The 26,184-nt window shown below is 39.9% G+C and overlaps 3 protein-coding genes across 4 annotated transcripts; 1 reads left to right on the top strand and 2 right to left on the bottom strand.

The window, feature by feature from the left end:
* Positions 1-638: 638 nt before the first annotated feature.
* Positions 639-10,394, top strand: acvr1l (activin A receptor, type 1 like). The gene is made up of 10 exons (XM_042388130.1): positions 639-790; positions 1,527-1,610; positions 4,236-4,490; positions 4,649-4,860; positions 5,425-5,524; positions 7,067-7,213; positions 7,566-7,841; positions 8,578-8,775; positions 8,902-9,032; positions 9,369-10,394. Exons 2-10 carry the CDS (start codon positions 1,538-1,540, stop codon positions 9,498-9,500), a joined length of 1,524 nt encoding a protein of 507 aa, XP_042244064.1. The 5' UTR covers positions 639-790; positions 1,527-1,537; the 3' UTR covers positions 9,501-10,394.
* Positions 10,395-10,728: 334 nt separating this feature from the next.
* On the bottom strand, positions 10,729-15,841 carry d2hgdh (D-2-hydroxyglutarate dehydrogenase). Of its 2 annotated transcripts, none has more exons than XM_042388128.1 (10): positions 15,658-15,841; positions 14,070-14,423; positions 13,931-13,988; positions 13,696-13,835; positions 13,420-13,613; positions 13,155-13,323; positions 12,883-13,026; positions 12,628-12,770; positions 12,143-12,308; positions 10,729-11,943 (listed from the first exon to the last, which is right to left on the bottom strand). In XM_042388128.1, the coding sequence occupies exons 2-10, from the start codon at positions 14,392-14,394 to the stop codon at positions 11,681-11,683; spliced, it is 1,602 nt and encodes a 533-aa protein (XP_042244062.1). In that variant the 5' UTR covers positions 14,395-14,423; positions 15,658-15,841; the 3' UTR covers positions 10,729-11,680. The 2 variants fall into 2 exon arrangements, with proteins under 2 accessions (XP_042244062.1, XP_042244063.1); XM_042388129.1 differs by having other exon boundaries at positions 14,070-14,396.
* A 1,510-nt stretch (positions 15,842-17,351) lies between these two features.
* On the bottom strand, positions 17,352-26,144 carry LOC121881309 (RNA polymerase II elongation factor ELL-like). The gene is made up of 12 exons (XM_042389028.1): positions 25,855-26,144; positions 23,462-23,506; positions 23,206-23,327; positions 22,457-22,617; positions 20,914-21,212; positions 20,466-20,590; positions 19,551-20,031; positions 19,363-19,450; positions 19,203-19,269; positions 18,859-19,030; positions 18,607-18,651; positions 17,352-18,508 (listed from the first exon to the last, which is right to left on the bottom strand). The coding sequence occupies exons 1-12, from the start codon at positions 25,987-25,989 to the stop codon at positions 18,380-18,382; spliced, it is 1,869 nt and encodes a 622-aa protein (XP_042244962.1). The 5' UTR covers positions 25,990-26,144; the 3' UTR covers positions 17,352-18,379.
* Between the last annotated feature and the right edge of the window lie 40 nt (positions 26,145-26,184).

Below are 26,184 nucleotides of genomic sequence, written 5' to 3'. Positions count from 1 at the left end.
GTTTTCAAATCCCTAAAGTACTAATACCATAGTTTAAAATAATGTAAGTATTTACATATTTACATAGGTAAGTCCTGTATATATACGGTATACTTCTTTGTAAAAGTTCTGCATTCAAATATTTACTTAGCTGAAGTATAGAAGTATTATGATGTAATGTACAGTATACAAGTATCTATATACATACTATGTGTTTAATTATTGATGCATTAAACTGTAATGCAAGTATTTGAATGTTGCATATAGTATTAGTATTAGTGTATATTTTGGTAATTTACACAGTATATTTTATCATCTTATTTCAAATTTGACCAACGAAGGTATCAGATAAATATAATGAAATAAAAATAAAAATATATACCTTAAAATGTAATTACTCTTTGTGACAGTACCTAAAAACTGCACTAAGTGATACTAATAGTAGTAGTAGTAGTAGTAGTAGTAGTAGTAGTGAGTACAGTACTTGAGTAAATGTAGCCTCCTTTGCTTCTGCTTATCTCAGTTAAAAAGGTAATATTCATGTTATTCCCATTTAAAATCAAAACTAAAATCACAGGTGTTATGTTTATTTTCGTCTTTAACCTGTTGGAGGACTCCTCTGCCCCACAATGCATCTCGACGATAATATTTTGGTGACGTCATGTGTAGCTTGAACAGCCAGTGGGTGGGCTGGGCTGCGGTGCTTTCGGCTTCTCCCATCGCAAATCACCCTAATAATATAATTTAAACTTGACATACGGACATATAAACATCACAGAATGACTTAGAAGCTGTGCTCCGTGTGTGCCAGGTAGGTGGATGTTTGCTTTGTATGTTTTTTTGTCCGGCTGCCAGGCTGCCGCTTTGTGCTCTGATACTGCAGCTAGCTTAGCTTAGCTCGCAGCAGCATCGGGCAGCCGTCTGTCTGACTGGCGCCTCCGAGGCGCCTGTGGACGGCCAATAAACCCGCTTGTTAATGGCCTGTTGGCTACAGCAAACAATCAGGACCCCAGTCTGTGGTGTTTACCAAGGAGGAGTTACTGATAGCTTTGTTCTTTTAAAGACTTAACGCAAAAAACAGCGGCTATGACATTGAAATTTAAGGTGTGAAGTTAGCTTCACGTCAGTTGTTGTAAATGCTATATTAACTGTTAGCCTGCAGAGCAACAACAAATATTCCCATTGAAGTCATCAGTAATAATTAGCTCCTTTATTAACAAGTCAATTTTAAACCATATGATAATATTGGGTGAATATAAAGTCATTTTCTTTTTAACTACTAATACAAGTGATCCCATGTGGTTGTTTTAGAAATGGTTGCAGTTTAAGCAATAATTAGTAATGTGTATGAAATAAACCTTTGACAAAGATAAATTGAGGACTCTTTAGTTCCGCCATTATAAGTTGTTGCTTCCTTTCTGTCTGAGGCATTGGCAGGGATCATCAGTAAACACAGAGGGGGGTAAATGTAATTATCCTCTTTGCAAGAGTGTACTCATTTGAACTCTCTCTCTGTCTCCTCTTCTCTTATTCTCTCCTTCCTTCAGTGCACTGAAACATGGGTTGTTGCAGTGTCCACATCCTTCTGCTGCTCTTGCTACAGGCCTTGCAGACATCGGCTGAGGGCTCAGGTACTGTGCTCAGTTGTCTTCCTGCTCTCCCGCTCCCCCCTCCCTACCATAGACCCATTCTGTCTTTTTGTGGGGTGGGGGCATTTTTAGGGAGAGATAGCATGTCAACAGTATATGCCACAAAGAAGTTGTATATATCATCTGAAAGCTGGGTACCTGAAGATGCAGTTCAGCGCTGTGTGTCAAGTTTTTCTAGTCATAACCCTGTAATATACACTGTGTTTTGATTAGGCGCCAATACACATTTTGAAAGTTTAGAGTGTATAAGGGCTTAGAACATTATGATGGAAGTATATGATGGCTATTACCATGCTCAGTTATGTCTCAAGTTGTTGCAGCAATCTTTTGTTACACAGATTTGGTGCAAAATTCAACTTAGATTTTTGACCACTCAGTGTCAAAAACCCTGCCAAAATACCACATTAAGACACTAAGACCTTGAGGAATACCATAGAAAAATTCATTCTGCGATTTGGTATCAAGAACTTTTGACATTTTGAAGAAGAATAGCATTTTCCTGTGATTGGATGGCGAGTACTTCTGTTCGAGAAATTGCTCACAAACCTCCTTATTGTCAATAAACCTAGGAAAGCCATACGTCCCCTGACTGACCTAGGCCTGTAGTTTATGATTGTAAAGTTTCATGAGGCTGTGAGGTCACAATAGGTCATTTTATACGGTGAGGTCAAGTTTCAAAAAATGGTCTCACAACAATGAAATGGCTACCATGGGGACTAACATCATTACACATGACGACAGTTGGGCTCATTCAATCCACAAGAGTCTCAACTTTCCAGTCATACCAAATTTATGCAATTCCAAAACTGTTTAGGGACCCCAGTGTGCGGAAATATTCAAATACACAATATTTTTAGAATAGGCGAAAATAACACATTTATACTGCATGCAAAAAACTGCATGGTTTTTGACCATAACTGCATGGGATTAGCATAAAGTGGGCATGACTGTAAAGGTGAGACTCGTGGGTACCCATAGAACCCATTTTCATTCAGATATCTTGAGGTGAGAGGTCAGTGGAACCCCTTTGAAAATGGCCATGCTAGTTTTTCCCCTCGCCAAAATTTAGCCTAACTTTGGAGCGTTATTTAGCTCCCTTCCTGACAAGCTAGCATGACATGGTTGGTACCAGTAGATGCCTCAGGTCGTTTAATTTCATATGATACCAGAATATATGATATCCACTTTAACTGAGCCCGCTTAAACCTCTGAAAGACAGTAATGTCAGCTGAGGACACCGGCGTCCTTGTGGAGTTGAAGAGGTTAAAAACAATGTGCAGACTGAAAGCCTCTCATCTGTTGTCTGTTCATGATATGCAGTCACACTAAAAGATCATGAGTTATTATCACACTGGCAGCTGCTCATTTCTAGTGAGGAGCAATCACCCATGTCCATGACAGTAGAGAGTCACACATTGTTGTTCTACTCAGAGTGATGATTTGAAGCTGGGCTAAGGTTTAAGGCACATTCAGACAGTGACATTTGTTACCATCTAGGTGATACTGTGGACACAGGTGCCACAACTGCCATGCAGTTCACCACTTTGCAATGTCACACTATGTAGCTGTGGACGTGGAGTGTCGGAAAAACACAACAGCGCCTTTAAAAAAAAAGAAATTATTTATTGGTTTTAATAATTTCTTGGCATCTTTTGCTTTTGCTGGACAGTTGATTGTTGGGACAGACATGACATATGATAAGCACTTGGCCACCAGGATGTCCCAAAGAAAACAAAATTGTACCCAAAGCAAAACAGCAGTAGCTTCACAGACTGTATATGTGTCATGATCACAAATGAGACAAACAGAAAATGAGTCAGCTTGATTGGTTTCATTAGAGACAATTATGTGTTTCCTGCAGCTCTCATTATCTTCATTGTAAAGTCCCTTTGAGGAAACGTCGTGATTTTGGGCTATACAAATAAAGATAAATAAAACCGACTTGACGTCATCCTCTGCATCTGGAGCCTGTTCCAAGTGGCAGGTTTATTGGGTTCTTTGTTTAATTGTATAACTTTGCTGAATAAAATCTGAAACCAGGGTAAGTTGACAGGAATAATGCCCGGGACTTTTTGTTCGGCTGATTTAAATCACTGAAATGTGACTCAAAAAAGCACAATTTGTGTGCCATCAGTATTTGCGATGGGATCTGCAATATGGATGAGTAAAAACGTAGCTAGATCAAAACAACTCACCTGCAGCGAACCGTTGTGGTTTTTCAATAGACACTGGATGTCCTTGTAATCCAGATGTATTGCACTGTCTAGAAAAATCCTGTAGTAACATCTTGCTTTAGACGAATATTTGTTCCATGTTGACAGTGAAGGAAAAACTGATGTCTCTGGTTTAGCGATAATTTAATTAAATTCTTCTTTAGCAATGACTGTTGTTTGAATCAGAAACTTGGTGCATTTGTTATTTGATCTTGTCACAGTTTGTGGATACTATAGATTTAATTTTGGGCACAGTGAGAGTCTCACCTCCCTGGTGACAACTGCTAGAGGATGATCAGTCCACCCGCTTAAATAAATCCACATTGTGTATCTGTTTTTATGCACTGCAGAACAGCAGGAGAGTATAATGAACCTCCTTTCATCTCTTCCACAGATGGACAGTTGGTGTGTCTGTGTGATAGCCCCAAATGCCTCCAGGACACCCAGTGCCAGGGCACCCGGTGCTTCTCCTCCGTCAAAGTGGGCAGCAGCGGGGTGATGTTTGAGCGTGGCTGCCTGCAAGGGTCGGAGAAAATCCGTTTGCATTGCTCCACAGCTCCGTCCTTCCACCAGGCCATTTTCTGCTGTGCTCAGGACATGTGTAACAGCAACACCAGCAGGAGCTATCTGATGTCTCTGCTGCCATCGGGTACATATAACTTAGTAACCAACAAAAAAACCTAACTTCAGCAAAGAAGTGAATCATCAAGCAAAATGTTCTGGATCAGTCCATGAAATATTTTGGCACTATCCTACTTTTCCTGTTTCTCCAATCTGAATCTATTTCTTGTCTACTCTTGCCCACAGCCCCAGAAGAAGAGCCAGTCCGGTATCGTGTAGAGATGCTGGCTCTCTTTGTACTTGGTCCTGTGGTGGTTCTGGCTGTGCTGTCTGTAGTATCCGTACTGGCCTGCAGGAGGCTCCACCACGGCCGTCTGCAGAGGCTGCAGGAGTTTGACACTGAACAGGGAGCCATAGACGGCCTCATCACCTCCAATGTGGGAGACAGCACTTTAGCAGTAAGAACAACAGCCGTTCCTGTTGAATCCCCTCCAAGAAATAATTAAGAAATGTGGTTATTTCAGTTTTGCCAGCTGTTTACCAGCATCATCCTCCAGCTATTAGTCAAGTTTGTTAGAGTATCTGCAAGTCCTGATAGAAGTCCTGATTATTTAATTAATCAAAATTCACAGCTTTCATTGGTGCTGATTACAGTCAAATATTGTTTTTTATACTTTTAAATTTACTTTTGTTAAGTTTTTTTTTTTTATAAAAGCTGTGATTTTTTTTTTTGGTGCGCTGTTCCTTTATGGGGACATTAAACAATTCATGCAGACAAGAGCTGTGTTTATTGTTTTTTAATTAGTTTTTAGGTGATTAAAATCTTTGGCATTTAGCTCTCAAATTTAATTGGCGGAACCTGCAGACAACCTGATTTTCAACCCAAGATTTTAGTGTTTAGGTCACAACCATTTTCACTATTATTTCCAGCTGTTATTACCTTAATCGGGCACCTAATTTTTGTAGCGTAGGGGAAAAAATGAGGCATACACAACTAAACTGATATCTTTCTCTATACTCAGGACCTGCTGGATCACTCGTGTACTTCAGGCAGTGGCTCAGGTCTTCCCTTCCTGGTCCAGAGAACTGTGGCCAGGCAGATCAGTCTGATGGAGTGTGTAGGTAAGTACAACAAACCACAGTAAACATGTCATCTGCAGACAAACTTATTTATTTACATTTACATTTTGTCATTTTGCAGACACTGTTATCCAAAGCAACTTACAAGTGAGGCATGACAGTCAAGCGTTAGAGGACGGTGACTCAAAAGAGCCGTGGTACAAAAGCAGAAGCTTTTTAAAACTTTAATTAAAGTAAGAAATGACTGGAAGTAGCATAAGAAAGTGCATAAGAAACAGCATAAATCATAAGAAAGTAGTGCAACAATCAAGAAAGTGCTAAAAAGTTAAAGGGGCTAAAGTGTTGAGGTGTTAACGGACAAGCTGAGTTTTCAGGCGTGTCTTGAATACACAGACGGAGTCGCTACACTGTGTGGAGCTCATTCCACCATCGCAGAACCACAAACAAAAATAGTCTGGATCTTGATTTCCTATTTATCAGTTGACTGATTTAATTAAAGCTCTACCGAGGAAATTCATGTCACAAGCAGAAAAACATTCTAGGGATAATGACAGTTTTTTTTTCTTCTCGTTATTGATAAATCTGTCAATTATTTTCTGGTTTAATTGTTCGTATAAAATGTCAGAAACTAGTGAAAATGTCCTAGAGCTTAAGGTTACGTCTTCAGATGTCTCGTTTTGTCTGACCAACAGTTTAAAAGTCAGTGGGGTTATATTTACTATCCCCTGAGTCAAAGAAAAAGAGGAGAAACCCTCGCATTAAAAACAAAACAAATGTATAAATAACCTGGAGCACAGAACACAGCATGTTGTTTCCGTAGTTTCGCACTAGTCAGGAGAAAGAAACGCCTATTCAGCCGTTTATCTGCTGAACATCAGCACTCAGTCTGTGTCAGTCAGTCTTGTGTCATTCACACCAGACGCAGACTGAAGTCCTTCATGCTCAGTTTCAATTTACTGTTCGTATCGGTTCTTTTGAGTGACTGTACATATCTACTACATATCTATCCGAGGATGTAACTCGCATAAAGATACAAATCAGACAGCAATGTTAAATAGATGATGACAGGATCACAATAATAACAGTTCACGTCATTTTTTGCTTAACTGTCAAAACACGTGTTATCACTTCCTCTCTCGTTCCATTTTTGTGCGACGTTGACCGTGTTGTTCAATATTACGACACTTGTGTGAGGTTGGTGATGTAAGATTTAGTCATTTTCATGGTAAGTCTGACAAATTTCAATTTAAGTGTTCAAATAAAAGTATGTAGGTCACATGCCTTGGGATCCTGTTTTGTACCACAGTACCATACAGCACAGTTTGTACCAGTTTGGAATTGGAAAAATGTGGCTTTGTGGAGCGTCGCGCTGTTGATGTTGAAACATCAGATCTGTGTCTGTGAAAAATCAGACTTCAGAGCTCTTCAGATGCAGTATGAATGTAGCCAAATGTAGAATGAAATCATCTGAAAAGTCCTTCTTAATTTAAAAAAAAAAATGTAAAACTCAAAATTCTGTATATTTATTCTGACTTCCTGTACATCTATCTCTCAACCTCTCCTTTTCTCATCCCTCTTTTCAAGGCAAGGGAAGGTATGGAGAGGTGTGGCGAGGCCAGTGGCAGGGGGAGAACGTGGCTGTTAAAATCTTCTCCTCGAGAGATGAAAAGTCCTGGTTCAGAGAGACTGAGATCTACAATACAGTGCTGCTAAGACATGAAAACATACTGGGTGAGTCTGTTGCAGACAAAAACGACAGGTTTTCAGACCAGTTAGTGCAAATTGGGAAAAGGTTGATTTAGAAAAAAACACCTTTCTTGTATTTTGCTTGAGTTTCAAGAAATAAAAGCTCTTTTGAAAGCTAAACGCATCTGGTAGATGTGTTTTACATCTTGCTTGTTTTATTTAACCTTTCTTGTAACCTGCTGCCTACCTACTGATTTAAAAACAGTTAAACTGAGAGGGTGGAAGCAAATAATGCAGTTACACCTCTGCATCATAATATAATGCAATCCAGCAAAGTAGCCCAGTAATAAATGTCTTTTTAATAAATGAAAACATTTCTCTCTCTCTCTCCTCTCAGGCTTCATGGCGTCTGACATGACTTCTCGAAACTCCAGCACCCAGCTGTGGCTCATCACTCATTACCATGAAAACGGCTCGCTTTACGACTACCTGCAGCGAGTTGCCGTGGAGACGTCGGAGGGCTTGGCCATGGCGGCGTCGATAGCGTGCGGCCTGGTGCACCTGCACACAGAGATCTTCGGCACAGAGGGGAAACCGGCCATCGCGCACCGGGACCTGAAGAGCAAAAACATCCTCGTCACGAAGGAGCTGCGTTGCTGCATCGCAGACCTGGGTCAGTCATTTAATGACTACTTTGTCTTTATCCACTATTTATATGTTAGTGTTCTCTGTACTGCATCATAGCTCCAGTGTCCAACATTTCATGCATTGGTATCTGCTACATTTTTCAGGAGCATTAACATGAACAATAACAGCACTGCTTGAACTCAAATTGACCTTAAGGATAATATATCTATATTTTTTTCTTTTCAGAAAGTTTATTTTTAGGGTATGATTGATCAGTAATAAACAAGATAAAATAAAATGACAAATAGATTAGATAGTAGCTTTTTCAGGAATACTGTGGAGTCCACATTGTAAACATCTTGTTTAAATCTTAATGTTTCTCATTCAAATACGTTGTTTATATCCTTAAAGGGGACATAACATGTCTTTTGTGATTTTATGTAATTTATATACTGTTATAATGTCTGTTAAACATGGTCAAAGTTTTAAAACTTGAGGCCAGTATAAGATAAGTAAGGAGTTTTTATACCAGTGGAGCCCCACAATATAAATATAGTCCTGGAAATGTGCAGGTTATATCCTCTCTAAGGCCTTTCAAATATGTTTCCTACTTTTTAATGTTTGGAAACCTGCATTGTTTTCATCAGGTTGTGATCTTCTCTAATTTTATTGGTCCTTTGCACTCTGTCCGTCTTTTACCTGGTTTGTATTCATGTGTGTCCACTTAAGGACAGGTCTTTTTGATATCCTACTTAAATGATGTATATTTTTGTATGTTACAGGACTGGCTGTGACTCACTCCCAGGCAGACAACCTGCTGGATGTGGGCAACAACCCTAAAGTGGGCACCAAGCGTTACATGGCACCTGAGGTGCTGGATGAGACCATTCAGACAGACTGCTTTGACGCCTATAAGAGAGTGGACATCTGGGCCTTTGGGCTGGTGCTGTGGGAGATAGCAAGACGCACGTACAGCAACGGTGAGTGTCTTGTCTGCAGTGCACTTTTAGCACTCAGCAGGACGTTGCCAGGACACAAGGACATCCTCTTGGACCAGTTACGTTGCTTGTATCGGTTCCGCTCATCACTGCCGTCTCAATTTCCAGGTATCGTCGAGGAGTACAAGCCTCCGTTCTACGATCAGGTGCCAAATGACCCCAGCTTTGAGGACATGAAGAAGGTGGTGTGTGTGGAGCAGCAGAGGCCTTTCATTCCCAATCGCTGGTTCTCTGATCCGGTGAGTAACATTCATATTAATACTTAATTTACCCTCGTTAAAGAAACGACGGCTCATGTCAAAATGTGCTGTCAGTACAGTGACCAATAACATCCACCACGGCAATTAACAGCCAAACATTTTGGCAGCTGTGTGATGTAGTTTAATGGCAGATTGCCCTTCTTGAGGCATGACTGATTTGAAACCCAGTAGCTGTGACCTCAGAGTGCCCCTACACGTCTGAAAGCTCTTGCAGTCACATTGATCGTGGAGCTTCTTCTCACCGTAGGTGTATTCGCTGCATGGCTCTCCTGTTATTTTCCATCCTCTTAACCATCTTGTTTCTTTCTCTCTCAGACTCTATCTGCTCTGGTGAAACTGATGAAGGAGTGCTGGTACCAGAACCCCTCTGCCAGGCTAACAGCACTGCGTATCAAGAAGACCCTGGACAAGATTCACAGCTCTCTGGAGAAGGGCAAGGAGTCGTGAGAGGGAGAGGAGCTTCAGAGGCAGCCGCCCGATGTCAGGGCTCGGCACAGAGAAGAGCCCCCCGTGTTTGTTAAAAGAGAAAGGACGATAACGGGGACTGACAGCCAGAGGAAAGAGTTGTTCAAGTGTCATCCAGCCTCATTTTTCTCTCGCTCTCTCACACACTTTCTCTTCCTTTCTCTGTGGTTGCCTTCCACTGACATCCTTCTCTCTGACTTGAAGCCCACACAGACCTGTCGTCTCTGAACAAGCCAGCCTTCGCTACGGGACATAAATCAGTTGCCAATGTGTTCGCACTGACCTGAACTGTGGACTGTTACTGAGTGTGAAGAACATGGATGGCATATTGTAGTATCCCATCCCAATGCTTTAATGCCCATTTAAGACTGCTCTGGGTTTGGCCTTCTTAAACACACACGCATACACACTTTACAATTCAATTTCTGATCCCCTGCCAGTGTTATTTGGCGTGTGGTCGCGGCATTCTGCTCAGAGACAATCAGAAAGAGTTTCACTCATTTAGCTTTATTAGAACATGCCAACTGTCGCCACAAACACTACAAACACACAAATATGTTCACTGACAAAGGAAAAGAGCCAATAGAATCAAAAAAATGTTTTTAAAACTTTTTAAAATAGTATGATATTTATGTATTAAAACTCCACTGCTACCACACTACTGAGGGTATGTAAAGCTGATGTACGAAGGCGCGTGAAACTTGACTGTATACATATATAGGCATTTACTCTACTGGACATTCTGTACCCATATCGTCATTATCGGAGCTAGTAGGAAATGATTTGTTGAGAAATAGCGGAAAAAGTAGGAAAACTGTTCCAGCTGAGCTTGAGTTTGTTTGTATGGAAAAACAGGATAAAACACTACAGATAACATGTTTATTCTGGTGGTTCCTGGAGTAGACACATATTAAGTACCTGCCAATAGGAATTAGTCTGTATCTTATAATAAGAATATGAAATGAACTGATCCTCTCTGCCTGGCATACTTTATAAACTCACTGTGGCTGGTTTAAAAAAAAAAAGTCCTCTGTGCAATGGAGAGAGGAGTAAAGGAAGACGTGTTTATAGTAGAGCTGACTTTTTTTTTTTTTTTTAAGATAATGGAGGTGAAGTCTTTTTCTGTAGCGAGCCGGGCCTCCATTTACTCCTCTCGTCTCCCATCATGCCGCACTGTATGAGCAGCTGGAATAATGAAAAACAAAAACACTCCCCATCTTCATTTGGTTTTATTCAAGATTCATTTTAAACTGATGAAGTTGCCTAGGTGTACGGTTACAGATGTTCACAAATGCTGGTTTTGTTTTGAAGGAAAAAAAATGTTGCTTTGTCTTTTTTTTTATATGTAATAAAACATTTACTGCACTCTTGCCTAATTATCAGCTGAGTTGCGTTATGATTTAAGAAAATACATATTTCTACAAATAGAAATTTTACATTCCAGTCGTGACCCATGCAGTAGGGTCAACACTGTTTGTATTCCAGTGCTGGACGTTAATACACAGGCTGCAATTTAAATGCAGAACATGTGGACTTAGACAGAAACAGCTGTCGACCAGACAGACTGTAGCCACAAGTGTTTACACATATTTAAGATGTTCAAGCCCTCGAGGATTCTGTCACTTTCTTATTCGCTGCCTGCCTCCTAGTGGCCGCTAGTAGGCACAACACTGTTAACAGATCAGGATCATTCACCGGCTTCCTCTCAGCAATACTGAAGAACACGGAGTGTACTTACTATACAAAATTAGTCGTATATTCTATGGAACAAGGACTGGATCAGACTTAATTCAAGTAGCAGAGGTAGTTAATGTTTAGAAATAACTTCAATTGAAATATTCAGTCCAGAGTGCCAAAAATTCAACAACCTGTTGACTTCAATGTCATTTTGAAATTAGTTCTTTGTGCAAATGAACATGAAACTATGGAGCAAACTGACATCACTTGATGTTTGTGGCTGTTTCTTGTGCAAAACTAGCAGCTCTGCAACAAATGTGTGAGAAGGGTATCACAGGAAAGGGTGTGACCTGCCATATAACTACTTATCAATCAAGTTGTAGCTCAAAAAAGCCCCTGCATTAGCTCTACATAAATCACCTTTTACATCCAAATTTGAAAACTATATGTGTCTAAACGAAGACAGAACTTCCTGTCACTGAGGGTCATTTCAGGTTGTCTGGCAAAGTCTTGTACGGGTTGAGAATGCCTTTGGGGTCCAGCATGGCCTTGATGTTTCCCATCAGAGTGACAGCCTGGCTTGGTTTACTGTAGTAGATGTAGTTCCTCTTCTTCAGGCCAAGGCCGTGCTCAGCACTGATGCTTCCCTGACAGCCGGCCGTCCACTCGTAGACAAAAGGCTCTATGGCGGCCAGGAGAGCAGGGTCTTTGGCAGGAGAGGTGATGTTCAAGTGAAGGTTCCCGTCACCTACAGGAAGAGATGGAGAGATCAGGTCAGGGATGACGGGTGAAAGTGAGGTGAAAACAATATTTAACCTGAATATTTAATGTAAGGCACTACCTATTTCAGGATATAGTACAAAGAAATCATGTCTCATGCTAGCAGGCTGCTTTTTCCCTCCTGATATACAGACTTTTTTTCATCTCTTTCCATCTCGTGGTCTTACCTACGTGTCCGTATCCCACCACACTCTTGGCCCGGTCCCCTAGGTGCTCCCTCATATCCGTCACCAGCTGGTAGATCCGCTCCACAGGAAGTGAGATGTCATACTTGTAGGTGAACCCATCATGAGTCAGTGCCTCTGTGACACGTTCACGCATTGACCACAGAGCCTTGACACAGGCAGAGAGGAAACAGACAAGACAGGAAATATGGAAAGGCTGATTGTATCATCATTATTTCCACAAAACCTACCGAGTTTAAATATGATCAATTAATCATTTTAACTAATTTTTCAAGCAAAAATGCCAAAAATAGCTAGTTTCAGCTTCTAAGATGTGAATATTTGTAGCTTTTATTTGCCTAATATGAAGGTTAACTTAATATTAACATTTTTCTATATTGTCTGACATGTAAAAGTCTAAACAGTTTATCGATTACTTAAGAAAATAATCAGCAGATCAATCGATAATGAAAATAATCAAACGTTACCTTTATTTTTGAGTCCTCAGTTGCCACAGTCCCATCAGTAACCAGCGATGATGTCATCGCCTCCTCTAAGAAGTTGTGGAGCTTCTCCCCGTCATGTGTCGGGTCAGATCCAGACGTTTCTATGACGACGTAGAACGGACAGTCTGCAGAGTGGAGGGAACAGGTTAGTATGTGTATGTGTGTCTTTTTAATTGTGTCAGACACGGAGATCGCCTGTGTGTGTGTGTGTGTGTGTGTGTGTGTGTAGCTGTGTACCGGAGATGGGATTGGGAAGTTTGAGGTGCGTATTCAGCAGCCTCATACATTCACTGTCCAAGAACTCGTAGGCTGACAGAATTTCTCCCAGCATGCCTCTGCACAGCTGAAATGTCTTCAGCAGCTGCTCGAAGGTCTCACAACCTAAAAACAGAGATAAGGAAGGTATGATTTAGCCGCCAACTCATAAACTCTAATCTTTAACAACTATGACACAATTTTCTAAACTGCCTGCACACAGTTTTGTGCTTGTAGATGTGAGAAATTCCTACCCAGGAAAACCACATTGACAGATTTGGGTTTCCGTGGACAAAGGACGGACACTGCGGTAATGACCCCCAGTGTGCCCTCTGATCCTATAAAGAGCTGTTTCAGGTCATATCCTGTATTATCTTTCCTCAGCGTGGCCAAGCAGTCCAGCACCCGCCCATCTGCCAACACCTGTACATTCATAAACACAAGCATTAGATCAATTATTCTATCCTTCAATATAAGACACCTTTCCTCTGCAGCCCCTCATTTATTTACTCAACTAACCACTTCCACACCCAACACGGTCCCGTGTAAAGAGCCATATCGCAGCAGCCGGAGTCCGCCCGCATTAGTTGCAACGTTGCCCCCAATGTGGCAACTGCCTTTTGCCCCCAGATCCAGTGGCATGATGTAGTCTCTCTCCTCCAGGTAGAGAGACAAGTTCTCCAGGACACAACCGGCCTGGCACGTCAGAATACCTGCCAGATGGAGAAAAGGATCTCTCAAGATGATTCAAACACTTCTTTTTTTTTTTTGAAGATTCAATATTTTGAGTCTCACCAGAAATACTATCAAAGCTAAGGATGTTGTTCATGAGAGCAGTGGAGAGGATGATCTCATCATAAACTGGCACACTTCCTCCCACCAGCCCGGTGTTTCCTCCTTGTGTGTTCACTGCCAGGTTACGATTGTTACAATAACTACATCAGGGGAATGAGAGGAATAAGACAACTTTAAGCCTCTGATATACACCTCAGTTGTCTGTTTATCTGTCCACCAGCTGTTTGTTCTTTACCTGAGAATTTGAGAAACTTCTTCTGTTGTCTGAGGTCTCAGCAACACTTCACTGGAACCTGAAGTGAACATCAGTGAATCAGAAATATGAAATACATCGTTGTACAAGTAGAATGAGTTTATTCAGTTCCAGGTTTCACCTCTCACTGACTTTAGCCAGTCCACATTACTTGACTCCAGCAGGTCTGGATCAGTGATGGTTCTGGCTTGAAGAATTTTCCTGAAGAAGTTCAAATCTTCTTCAGTTACTCTGGAGAACGGCAGCCTCTCTGGGGCTGCAGCGGGGGACTGTTTTGGACCATCTGCCCCAGCGTGCAGCTTTCGACAGCAGGCTCCAAACTGCCATGAGCTGGTGAGGAGAACCGGACTGCAGAGGTCTACATGTGAAGGTCTGGCTGTGGCAGTAGATGAGAGGGCGCTCAGAGCTGTCCTCAGTCTTAGTGTCCTGTGCAAAATCCCAGCCATGACTGCAGAGAGTTGAAAGGTAAAACAGGCTGTAGGAGATAAATGGGATGAATCATCAGTCTTGTTACATAAGACAGAAGCTGGTAAACCTCTCAGTGCAACAGATATACTTCTTCTTATTTTCCAGGTTGGATAGTTGGATCTAGTTATGTCCAAAGTTGTAAAATCCAACTTCTTGTTACTTATCAGCCAACATGGAAACATACCTGCGATAAGCTAATAGCCACTTTATGGCATAACTCTCTCTCTCTCTCTCTCTCTCTCACATACTGACAAATTCTGAAAAGATCTGTAAAACACATTATCAAAGAAAGTCAATGTCAATATATAAGTGATACCTTATTCTATTTATCGCTGACCAATTCCAAACTCCAATTGTCAAAAAGTCAATCTTAAAATGTTTTTTTTTTTTTTACACAAATCTTACCTAAAATAATCATTATTTATGGTGAAAATCAAAATTAACCACCGCACACTGAGATGACTTTACTGTGACTTTATTAGGAGCCTAATAAAGCTCCTTTCACCCTATATGTTCCTGCGACCAACCAGCACCTGACTGAAAATACTGGCTGTGCATGGGGAGTTCTGTCCTTTGTAATCATTATTGATATCAATTTATTCTCTGATTATTTTTCCAATTTATCCTTTGATCCATAAAATATCAGAAAATAGCTATAATAATTCCAAAGCCCAAAGGAGAGATAATCATACGTCTAACAGTAAAAAAAACAAAACAAAATGTTAAGTTTAATATGAGTATTTTCATATTAGGAAAACCAGCAAATATTCACATTTGAGAAGCTGAATGAAAGCATTTTTGCTTAAAAACTTAAAACCCTTTTTAAAAACAATTCAATAATTATCTAAATTTTTGTAGAATAATGTTATAATTATTATTATTATTTAGCTATCGATTAATTGTTTGAGGTCTAATCTGAAACAGGAATTTTACTTTTGTAACATTTCAGGATAGTTACAATAAACATCTAGATTGTAGAAACATAAAGTCTTTTTGTTATTGCAGCAATGGAAGAAATAACACGTTTGCAAGTTGCTTCCCCGAAGACATTTACCTTTAATGCTACTAAACTGCAGACAAACTGGCTCCGCTTTTCGTATAAGAAAGCTAAAATTACGTCAGTGCTATCACCAGAATAAACAGTTAATTTCATCTTGCACCTAACGTCACTGTTACTTCAGTTAGCTCGATTAGCACAATGTTTGACAAGAATTTAGCGACCAATTTCTATAATTACTTACCATAAATGTTCACTTAACAGCCCGCATCGCTGTGTGCCTGTGTGCTAAGATGTGTCGTATCTCTGTGCGAGATGTGTCTCAAGGTTCAAGGGTAGTTAAGGGTCTTAACAGATGTCTTATTTAGTGTTTACAACTAACAAGTCAGCAAGTGCAGGAAGCAGTTGAGGGTGAAAGGTCATGGAGCTGAGCACGGACCAATCAGAATCAGGCTTTCAGATTCAGCCAATGGGCGGGAACCTTTTATCATTATCAATCACTACAAACCAAGATTCAACAACAACAACAATAATAATAATAACAATAATAATAATAATAATAATGCATTTAATTCCTAAATTATTGGTTCTTCTTCCACCCACAGTGGTGAAATGAGTTAATTTAATGTCTGTATTTTGGTACAATTTTAAAGTATTTGTAATTTACTTGAATACTTTCATTTTGTGTTCATTTATACTTCTACTCCACGTCATTTTAGAGGAAAATATTGTACTTTTTATTTCACTACTTTACTCAAGAGGGCTATAGTTAGTTATATCTCAGATGAAAACTGTTCATGCAAGTCTTATATTTATCTAAGATGATAACAACATTAACATGCTGCTCTCATTAATGCATCAATAATAACGAATTCTTAATTATGATATGCAATACTATAACACAGACTGGGCCTCCATCATAAGTACTGTCACTTTCAATATGTTGCTGACTGTAATTCTGTTCTTTTACTTATGTATAATTTTGATTGCAGGACTTTTACTTATAATAGTGAAGTTTATACTGTAGTATTGCTTCTCTCACTTTTATTAAAGTACTCGTAATCGAAAATGGCCCTTTTCAGAGTTACATTAATATACGTTTTAGTATTGATAATTGGATAATAGCCTAATTATTGATGTTTCCATGTGTAAAGCAGCTTTTTAATGTTGTAGCTGGTCAAGGTAACAATGATTTTAACGACTTCATATACAGTTGGGTAGTTTTATCAATAATGATGCATCATTTTTTATTTGTTGATCATGTTTTGTGTGTAAAATCTGCAAAGAAACTTTGAAAAAAATGTAGAAATACAAGTATTAAATAGCAGAAAATACAAATACTCAAGTAAAATAAAATTACTTCAAGCACTAAAATACAGTACTTGAGTAAATTTTGTTACATTATACCACTGTACACTAAATTATTAACCAACAACTGATTCTAGGATCAGATTTACCTTTCTAACATACATGTTTAACTTTTAGGTTCAGCTGCCTTTAATAAGTTACAGATTCACACCCATTCTTTACTTATAGTTTCCAACTTCAGGGTATTTATAATAAATGCTTGAGAGTTTGAGGTTTAAGCATACTGTAAATCACCTCTGTCAGAAAACACACTGAATAATTGATTTACAATTGATGCTAGCTTTCAGATTTGAAATAAACTTTCACAGACATAAAACAAACTGGAAATCCCTTCAAATTCCTTCTATAATGATGAGGCACAGTTTATCTGCTGGTGCTTGACTGGAACTGATATTTACTCCAGTGAATTAAAACATCTAACCTGTTTTAATTCATTTATACCTATTCTTTACTTATATTTTCTAACTTAGCATATTTATAATAAGTGCATTGCTTGATGTTTTTGACAGGCCGGTGAATGAAAAAGGAATATAGATTGGAACATTTAAAATGAATACAAAAGATTTTTTTTTTTTCAAATTCCAACAAAATCTGATTTATTTCCTCATGCATTCTGTAAGTTACACTGCATGCAATATCTTTTTATATCTCAATCTTTTGCCATCACAGCTTACAGTAACAAATCCATAACTTTCTCTATTCTGATAATTAAAACAAGTTTCAAATCAAACCTATACTGCAACTTATACTGTTAATTCCCTGAATACAACTTCAAGTTCACATTATATTCAACGTAACAGTCTTCTGTGCTCCAAGAAAACGACGAATGAAGGATAACACCAGTGGAATACTATGAATCCAGTCCTGAAGTATTACCTTACCAAGTAGATCAGGCCTGAACTGAGAACTGACAACAACACCGATACAGTTTCATCTCACCGAACCCAAAGAAGACGACAGATGTCTTCCCAGGATGTGCACATCTGCATCCCAGCTGCCATGTCTTCTCTGACAAGGAGAGAAGTAACCCTCACCTGCTTTTCATATGAGCTGTCTGGGTATGTGCAGTGTGCATTTATAACATGCTTCCAGCTGAAAACTTGAACTCTGACATGGCTGACAGAACACATAAGCAAATACTCAAATTGATGTTTTCATCTCATTCACAAAAGAAGTTAAATGTGTGATGCGGACAGGAATCTACAAGTGTTTTTTGTTTCTTTTAGGCTTTGCACCTTCCCTCCACGTTTATCAGTTTTCATTTTAAAGAGCTTAGTTTTAAGAGCCTTTGTAAAACTATTGTTACGCTCTTTGTCCATGGCAGTATCATGTCACTGTAGTACCAGCCCTTAGGTTCAAAGAAAATATCTCATATTCCAAGAAAAGAACTCATATTAAAAGGGCTGCTTTTCCCCGGCGTACTACTGCTGCTCTTCACGAATGACTTCCCAACCTCACTGACATTTCCAGCAGGTCTCGTGAGACTGCGTTTAGCCATTCTGCTCATAGAAACCAGCTCGGGCTTTGCAGCGTGAACCATCCCTGCCTCGGGGTGTTTATTGAAATCACCAAGTTCACTCGTCTGCGAGTCAGCTTCTTCAGTTTGGAAAGGAACGGTCCGCGCCCAGTTGTCGTTGGTCGTACTCTGATATGAGCTTCTTTATGTGGGCCAGTTTGCTGTGTAGATATTCACAGCGCATCTTATCCTGGCTGTAGTTGGGGTTGGACTAAAAAAAAAAAAAGGGACGAAAAATAAAAAGACTTTATTATGACACAAAAAAAGTGCAGAGTAATTGTTGCATTAGGCAAATTTTAAGAAAGTTACCTTTTTAATACGGCGATACTCTTGAAGAATCTTATTATGTACTGTCTGCAGGAGAGAAATACAGTTTAAGTAACATTATTGTCTCTAAACCAAAGTAGTTAAATTGTCATTTATTTTAAATTGTCATATATTTTAAAGTAGTTTCTAAAATGGTTGAAACTTCTTATAGCCACCTTTAAGTCTACGGGAGAGAGAGTGATGCCCAAACATAAAAACTCAAAAGTTTAGCGCTTCATTTCTGTATGTACTAACCTTGTATTTACGTGATTCATGGTGTAGCTGTTTGAGCTGTGTGTCCAGCTCCATGAACTGCCGCGTCACGCTGTCGATATGGGCATGTAAATCTCGGTACTCGTTGTACTCCTTGTTAAAGTCTTGTTTGTAACCCTGTCTCTGGTCTTGGCTGCAAATCTTCGTATACGTCCTGTGCGGAGAAAGTTAAAGAGGGTCGCTATGATCAGATCAGTAAAGATCACACACCTGACGGCAAAATTTTTTCTTATGAAAATCATTTTTTAGATATACATTAATTAGATTTTTTGCTGACCATTGGAAGAATAAATTCCTGATTTTAGGATAATCTACTGCATACTTACGATAAATAATCTACTGTGTCATTGTCCGCTTGGAGCACATTAGAGGCAAACAAAATTTCTTCAGGGTCTGACAAGAAAGAACAATGTCACACAATTAAAAAAAAAAACAAACTGAAAATTTGACACTTTTTGTCACACGTCAACAACTGACAGCACTCACCAGTGCAGTCCAGAGAGACTTTCTTCTTTGGATCCTCTGAGCTGTGATGCGTTCTCCTCTCTTTCTTGTCTCTCCACCTCTCCTTCTCCTTGACAAAACAAAAATAAATCAACAATGCGTCAAATGATTTGAATATTTCAACAAGGAAGCAAATAAAAAGTGCTTTTTTTTTTGCTTCTTGTACTTACGTGGTCTCTGTGTTTGTGTTTGCTCTTCTTCCTTTTGATTGTGTGTCTGTCAAGATCGGGCACTATCAGAGGGGACGGGGGGCGATCGGAGTCGGGTTGAGGGTGGCCTTCAGGCTCCTCCCGAGCACAGGGAGTTGGCTTTAGCCTGTCAGTCACCTCGGTTTCCTGCTGACAGACTGCTGACTGCAAGGAGTCAAAAAGCTTTCGAGGATCAAGCGAGTTCCTTTGCCTGTCATCCCCTGTGGCTCGTGTGACATCTTTATGAGCCGCTTGTTCAGATGACCTCAATCTTGACTTGTCACTGGCTGTTTTGCTAGACAAGTGGGATATCCTGGGTTTCTTGCTAGCCAGAGGGTCAGTGTATTCCTCTGGCAGGGAATGTTTTGGGCGGTGTGCTGGGGAGGAGTTGGGGGTGTCTCGCAGTGGGCTGACCTGGGCCTCGGGGACAGAGAGGAGGTTCTGTTGTGGTTGAAACAGTCTCCTGCAAAGTAAAGAGAATGCGATACTTTTATTTTAAATGGCTATAATAATTTCTAGAAACACAATACTCTGCTTTGCTTATACAACAAAAGGTTTTCCCCTTTGTAATTGATTACAGAAAGGTGGAAAAAGAAAAGTCAGACACCAGGTCCAACCAATAACATCTAATTTTAGAGCCACAACACCAGCACTTTCAGATCTGCATGTATATTCTAATCTACATGCTGATGAGGCAATATACAGGCAGATAATTTGCAGGAGTGTTAGAGCTGTGGTTAACAGGAGGAATATTACGTGTAAAACCTCAAACGAACTGACAAAGTGAACAGAGGGTATGAAAAGAAAACTGTAAGCTGAGTCACTCATTGCCTGCAAATGGTGAGAGTTCTCAAATTGCAGTACCAGATTTCTAAAGCTGATTCTCATCTGTGTTACCTGACAAGGATTCGCTTTAGAAGCTGCTGGTCCCCTGAGGTGTAGCCAGGCCAGTCCTTCTGCAGCTCCTTATACAGACCGTCCTTTAGTACAAAAGTGTTGTCTCTTCTATTGAGCTGGCCGACCTGCACACAGACAAACACACACAAAAACGGTTGAGAAAAGACTTATCTTCAGTGCTGAGAATCCAAACCTACCCCTGATCATTCATTCAAGTTTAAATGTTTAATTCCCACAAAAGCTCATGCATCAAACTTAAGTAAGGAACTGATGTGGTCCCTGTTCTCTCAGTGTATAATGTTGTGTTGGCTTACTGGCAAAATGTTCAATTTATTCTAAAGGGCAGTTTAGTTTCATAACTTTCCCTTATGCTCCCAAATGTTTCTTCCTGTGTGCTGCCAGAAAAAAACCTGCTGTATTTATCTGGCTAAAACAGAAAAGCATTAACCTCCATCAGCACAGAGTCGAGCATATCGTTGTCTCCCGCTGTCAGTCCATCTTTCTGTAGTCTCAAGATCAGCTCAGGCCTCTTGTACGGCCTCAGAGCCAGCAGGTGTTTCACCCTCTCCTTGAGCGGCCTCTCCCGCACGTCACTCACGCTCCTCCTGTTTGATGCACAGGCGCCCTTCCTCAGCTTGGACATGCCGACACCCTTCTTAATGTTGCTGAGGAGGGACTGGGGCGAGGGTCGAGGTTTGGTCAGGCTGGCCAGCGCTGGGGCTGGGGCTCGTACTGTGACCTTCTTGCCTGCAAGGTAGCAGAAAATCTCACATCAAACACAGAACAGCCCGAATAAAGCAAAAATATCTTCAAACGTAATCTTGAGGAGTTCACAGAAGCCTGATTGATGCTTCCAACATCAAAAGGTAACCTTGTGCAGTCTTTTTTCATTCTTAAATGAATTAAAAAGAAGGTTGTACTAGGAAACACCCAATTGTGTAACTACTGCTTTAAAGAGCATGCAATTTCAGACTAAATCTAGCAAGATCAGACACGAGAGTAGGGCTGCAACTAATGATTATTTTCATTATCGTGTTTCCTATAAAATATCTGTAAAATTGCCCATTATAATTTCTTAGAGACCATGGTGACATCTTCAAATGTCTCCGTCATTGTTTTGTCTGAGCAACATTCCAAAATCCAAAGATATTCAGTTTTCTATCATTTATGACACATAAAAGTTTCAAATCCTTAGATCTGAGGAGCTGCAACCAGCAAATGTAAAAAAAAGACTAAAACTTCAGTTAATTTTCTGTTGATTGACTAATTGTTTTAGCTCTACACCACAGGGAAACTAGTTATTAGTATTGTGGATAAAGAGACTTTATTTCACCTCTTCAGAAACCCACATTTGGTTAAAAATATGAACTCACGTCTTAGAGAGCTGCTATCTAATTTCGGAAATAACTACACAGCAGCACAAACCTTGTGCACAGGCTTCCTCTAAACTGACAAAATCATCAAAGTTTGTTGGTACATTTACTGAGAGAAGATGATGTTGACTAACATATCTATTAGAAGGAAGTGGCTTGGTGGTTTGAAGTAGAAAGCCAGCGGTGACAAAAAAAAAAAAAAAAAAAAAAAAGCGCTCAATCACTGGTTTTTTCATGTGTATGCATATTGCTGATGAGTTTGCTGTATATTTGCAGAACCCAGAGTCACTGTATGTTCAGAAAATAGGTTTGTAGTCCTGCAGAATCTCAGCATCCTTTAAAACAGTGATATATGATATAAATATGTACAACAACAGATACTCTATATGTATGTGTACACATGTGTAGTGTAGAGAAAGTTTACTTAAGAGTAGAATACACACAAAAGGAGAAAACGAGTTACACCATTACTATGTCACTAGTTACTATACATGTTGCTATGGCAACCAAATGCAATAGGGCTGACTGTGCTTTTTTGGATATTATCAGCACAATACAGTATAAATTTGTCTTTTGGGCTTTGTGCACATGTGAGTGAGTGTGTACTGTGCTTCCTACCCTGAAAACGTCCCCCATGTTTGATGACAATGGCCCCTCGGCTACGCGTCTCCTCTTCAACTTGAGCCATGCTCTGAAGAGCCTTATCGTACGAGTCATCTGTGGCTTTGACTGTCATCTTCTTCTGAATCACCCCGAGACATGACAGCTCCTCGGCAGCACTGGGAAGCGGAGGGAGGGAGGACAGCGATTACAGACAGCGATCTGACACAGCTTTCAGGAGTCCTTATCTCTTTCAAATGAAAGATTGTTTCGCCGTCTAGATGCTTGACGTTAAGGTAAACTAGATGAGTTGTAGTTTCATATGTAGGTTTGTTCAGCTATTTCCTAAAAGTAGTTGCTCAGGACATTTCTTTGAATGGTTTATGTAATATGGTAGTATAAATACACTAATATTAATACAAAGTACTTTCTGTCAATCAAAGAATTGTTAAGAGTTTAATTCATTAAGAATTTTTCCATTTTTTTCCTCATAATTTGTATCAAATTGCACCTCCCTCTCTGTAAAATGTTAAATACCTGCAAAATACATCAAATATTTCCAGGAATATGTAATAAAATTAAAGGACCCTGATTAAACCATAAACATCTGTTCTTCATGTTTGGTTCTGGAAAGAGCTACAAAGATTTCTACTGTATTTGTGGCAGGACTCAATACCAGATTTGATGGATAATTCCCAAACTTTTCACAATTTTTTGGCATTTATTGTAGATTATTTGTGTATCTGTATATTTTTCTTGTGTTTTACCCAGTGCTGAGCTGTTGGATGCAGTCAAAGCTTCCATGCGGATTGTCACGGGCAACATTGGTCACGCCAAAGGTGAAAGTCCTTGCTTCATTGCTATCCTTCGAGCAAGGGATCCTGATTCTCTGTAACACGAGAGAGAGATAACAAAAAAAAGAGATGCAGACAGAGACAGAAAATGAGATTTATAATATTTAACATTTATCATATGAAATTAATGAATTAACATATGTCAACAAAGAGGCCAGTTTCTTCTTACCCCTTGGTTTCCATTAAAACAGATGGTGGGATGGGAGGACCAACCCTGGAGACAAATCAAAAGACAAATCATTTGCACAGATACATAAACATAAACACAAAGGATGTCCCCTCTATGAGCGTTTCTGTCCTGCTTCAGTGTGGTTTTACAATTACTTGATTCATTTGGTTTTCTTTCTGTAGGCCATTGTTCTTCATGTCTGTGTATCATGTATCACAGCGGCTCCCAACTTTTTTTTTTTTTTTTTACCCTCACAGCCCAATCAGATGAGCTCAAGCACCCTTTCATTGACAACACCTCCCATGTTCCAAATGTGTTCTTTTGAATGGATGTTGACACTACTGATCATATAAAAAGGTGGATATTTTTTCATTAATTTCAAGCATAGCGATCTTGGAATTATGTATGTTTATGGGTTCATTTTATCAGAAGTTTTGGTCAAGTTTAGAGTCACATTATTACCACTTAGTGTAGCAGAGGCTCAATGTTTTAACCATGTTTTTAATATCTATTTTGACTTCTCTTCTTGCTTAACAACTAGTTTTTTTTACTCTCAATCACAGCACATACTGACCCAGGTTGGTAGGGGGCAAGCACTTTGCAGTTGACTTATAGTAGCTGGTAGTTTACTGGTTACTGTGACAATTAGTGATGAATCGATCCAATTTTTTCTCTCCCATAACCAATTCTGATACCTCAACTCTTGTTATTGGCCAATACTAGTCCTCTCTTTTCCAGATTTTTTAAAATCTATACACTATACTTAACTACTTATAACTTATTGGAAGCATTTTAATGTAAGGTCAGGGATTGTTGTCCACCTTGACTGAATGAATCTGAAATATTACTGCTGGTGGAGAGCTTGAATTTTAAAATGCAATTCAGAAAAAACTATCTCCTGTATCTTTTTGGATGAATAATAGATTAATCATAACAGCTCTATACTTAAAGATCAGCCTCACATCAATTTGTAATCCTATTGACGTGCTTACTTTTCCCTTTAACACAGATATGATATTTTTCACCCAATCATAATTTCTATTTTCTACTCCATAATCTTACCACACATCCCCAGCAGGTATACATACCCCTTTGGGATGGGAGAATTACTGGTTAATCATGACACTTGTGCACGAAGAGCTCTTTAAACAAATCTAATTTGATTTTTAACACAGCTACAAGAGCTCGGCTAAGGTCATTACAACTTGCCGTTAAAATACAGCAGCTTGTCGTATGAGAATATGATGAAACACGGTGAAATAACAAGCTGTCATCTCGCACGGGGGTGATTTAGCCCATAGCCAACTGCAGAAATGACAGTCCAGCGCAACACATTTGAAACACGGACAGAAAGTCTGAATCTAATTGACCTTTTCATGGAAATGATTTGTGAGTCCACCTGTTGATGAGTAAGGTGGCCTGGTTTCAAGTGCAGGTGTTTTTTGTGTGTGCGTGTCTCTGTGATCAGGCCAAGTGAGTTATGAATAGCCACACTTAAAAGCTAAATAAGGAAACTAGATATGTGTACAGCAGTATTGTGTGTATGTGTGATTTTATGTGTGGTAGACTCAGCTCTGCATCAGGTGTTTTCCTCATGATGCTTTTTATTTCATCATGACAGTATTACACTAAAACTGAGATATGACAGAGGCAGTGTGGTTTTCACCTTTCAGCAGAAAAGGGGGTGACTGGAACAAGCCTACAGTGAGGACTTTTCTATCCGCATTACTAGGAATTGCTGAATTGAGGAAGTGTACATGACTGTTTCACTGCTACAGACTTCCTGCAGCGTCTGATTCATTTGTAATAAACTGGGTCAAATGTTTTAATTTTGATTTTATCCATCTGTCTGTGCTTTCCATCTGTCTCCCTCAAGCTCTGGTGAAGATTTTTTTTAATTTTTTTTTTAAAGGCTGCAACTCTGTGTCTGTTTCGCAAAAATAATAAGTGCTCCATCTCTCAAATGCAAAAAAATCTCTCCTACTAACTGTTACTCCCCCCCCCCCCACCCCCCCCCAACAGCCTGCTCCTTTCTTTTCTCCTCGATTCCCAGACACTCATTAGCATCCATAATACTTGCCAGCAGCTTGTAAACGACTTGGCCGACAGCTTGTTACAAGCAGCATCACACAGGGAAGCGTTTCCGCATTGTATTATGCAACATGTATTTCCATTTCATAGCAAAAGCAGGCTTGTAGGAGACAACAAACGGGGAAGACACATAGTGGTGAAGTTCGGGCTTGAAATGAGAAGCACAAACCCGCCTTGGTAGCCTTTTTTTACCACTTTGTTTTTAAGTAAGGGTCCCCTTGACGACGTGGGGCAACAAATTCAAAACATAAGTTTACATAATGTCAAGTACTTGAGGGTGAAATGTTTAAAAAACAACCCACCTTGCCGTTCTGAAAGGTGCTAATGGCTCTTGCCGCGCTGTCAGTGAGTTTGACGTGAAAGACGGAGACGTTACCACCGCGGCTCAGTTTACCGCTGGACAGACCGTAACACTGGTTCTCCTTGAGCACCGACATCCCGCAGCAAATCTCACCCTGCCAGGCTTACTCTGGACAAAACAAAATCGATATAAATAAACAAACATTAGCCGAGAGGATCCGGAGAAAGGCTGCCGTTGCTGTTGCTGTTGCTGCTGCTGCTCCACCGCCGCGCGCTATTCTGGAGTAGATAGCATTACGTCATGACGGCTGAGCAGTTTTTATTGGCTCGGA

This window comes from Thunnus maccoyii, chromosome 16, assembly GCF_910596095.1.
Source record: "Thunnus maccoyii chromosome 16, fThuMac1.1, whole genome shotgun sequence".
Lineage (NCBI taxonomy): Eukaryota > Metazoa > Chordata > Actinopteri > Scombriformes > Scombridae > Thunnus > Thunnus maccoyii.
This window is presented reverse-complemented; position numbering and strand designations above follow the sequence as displayed.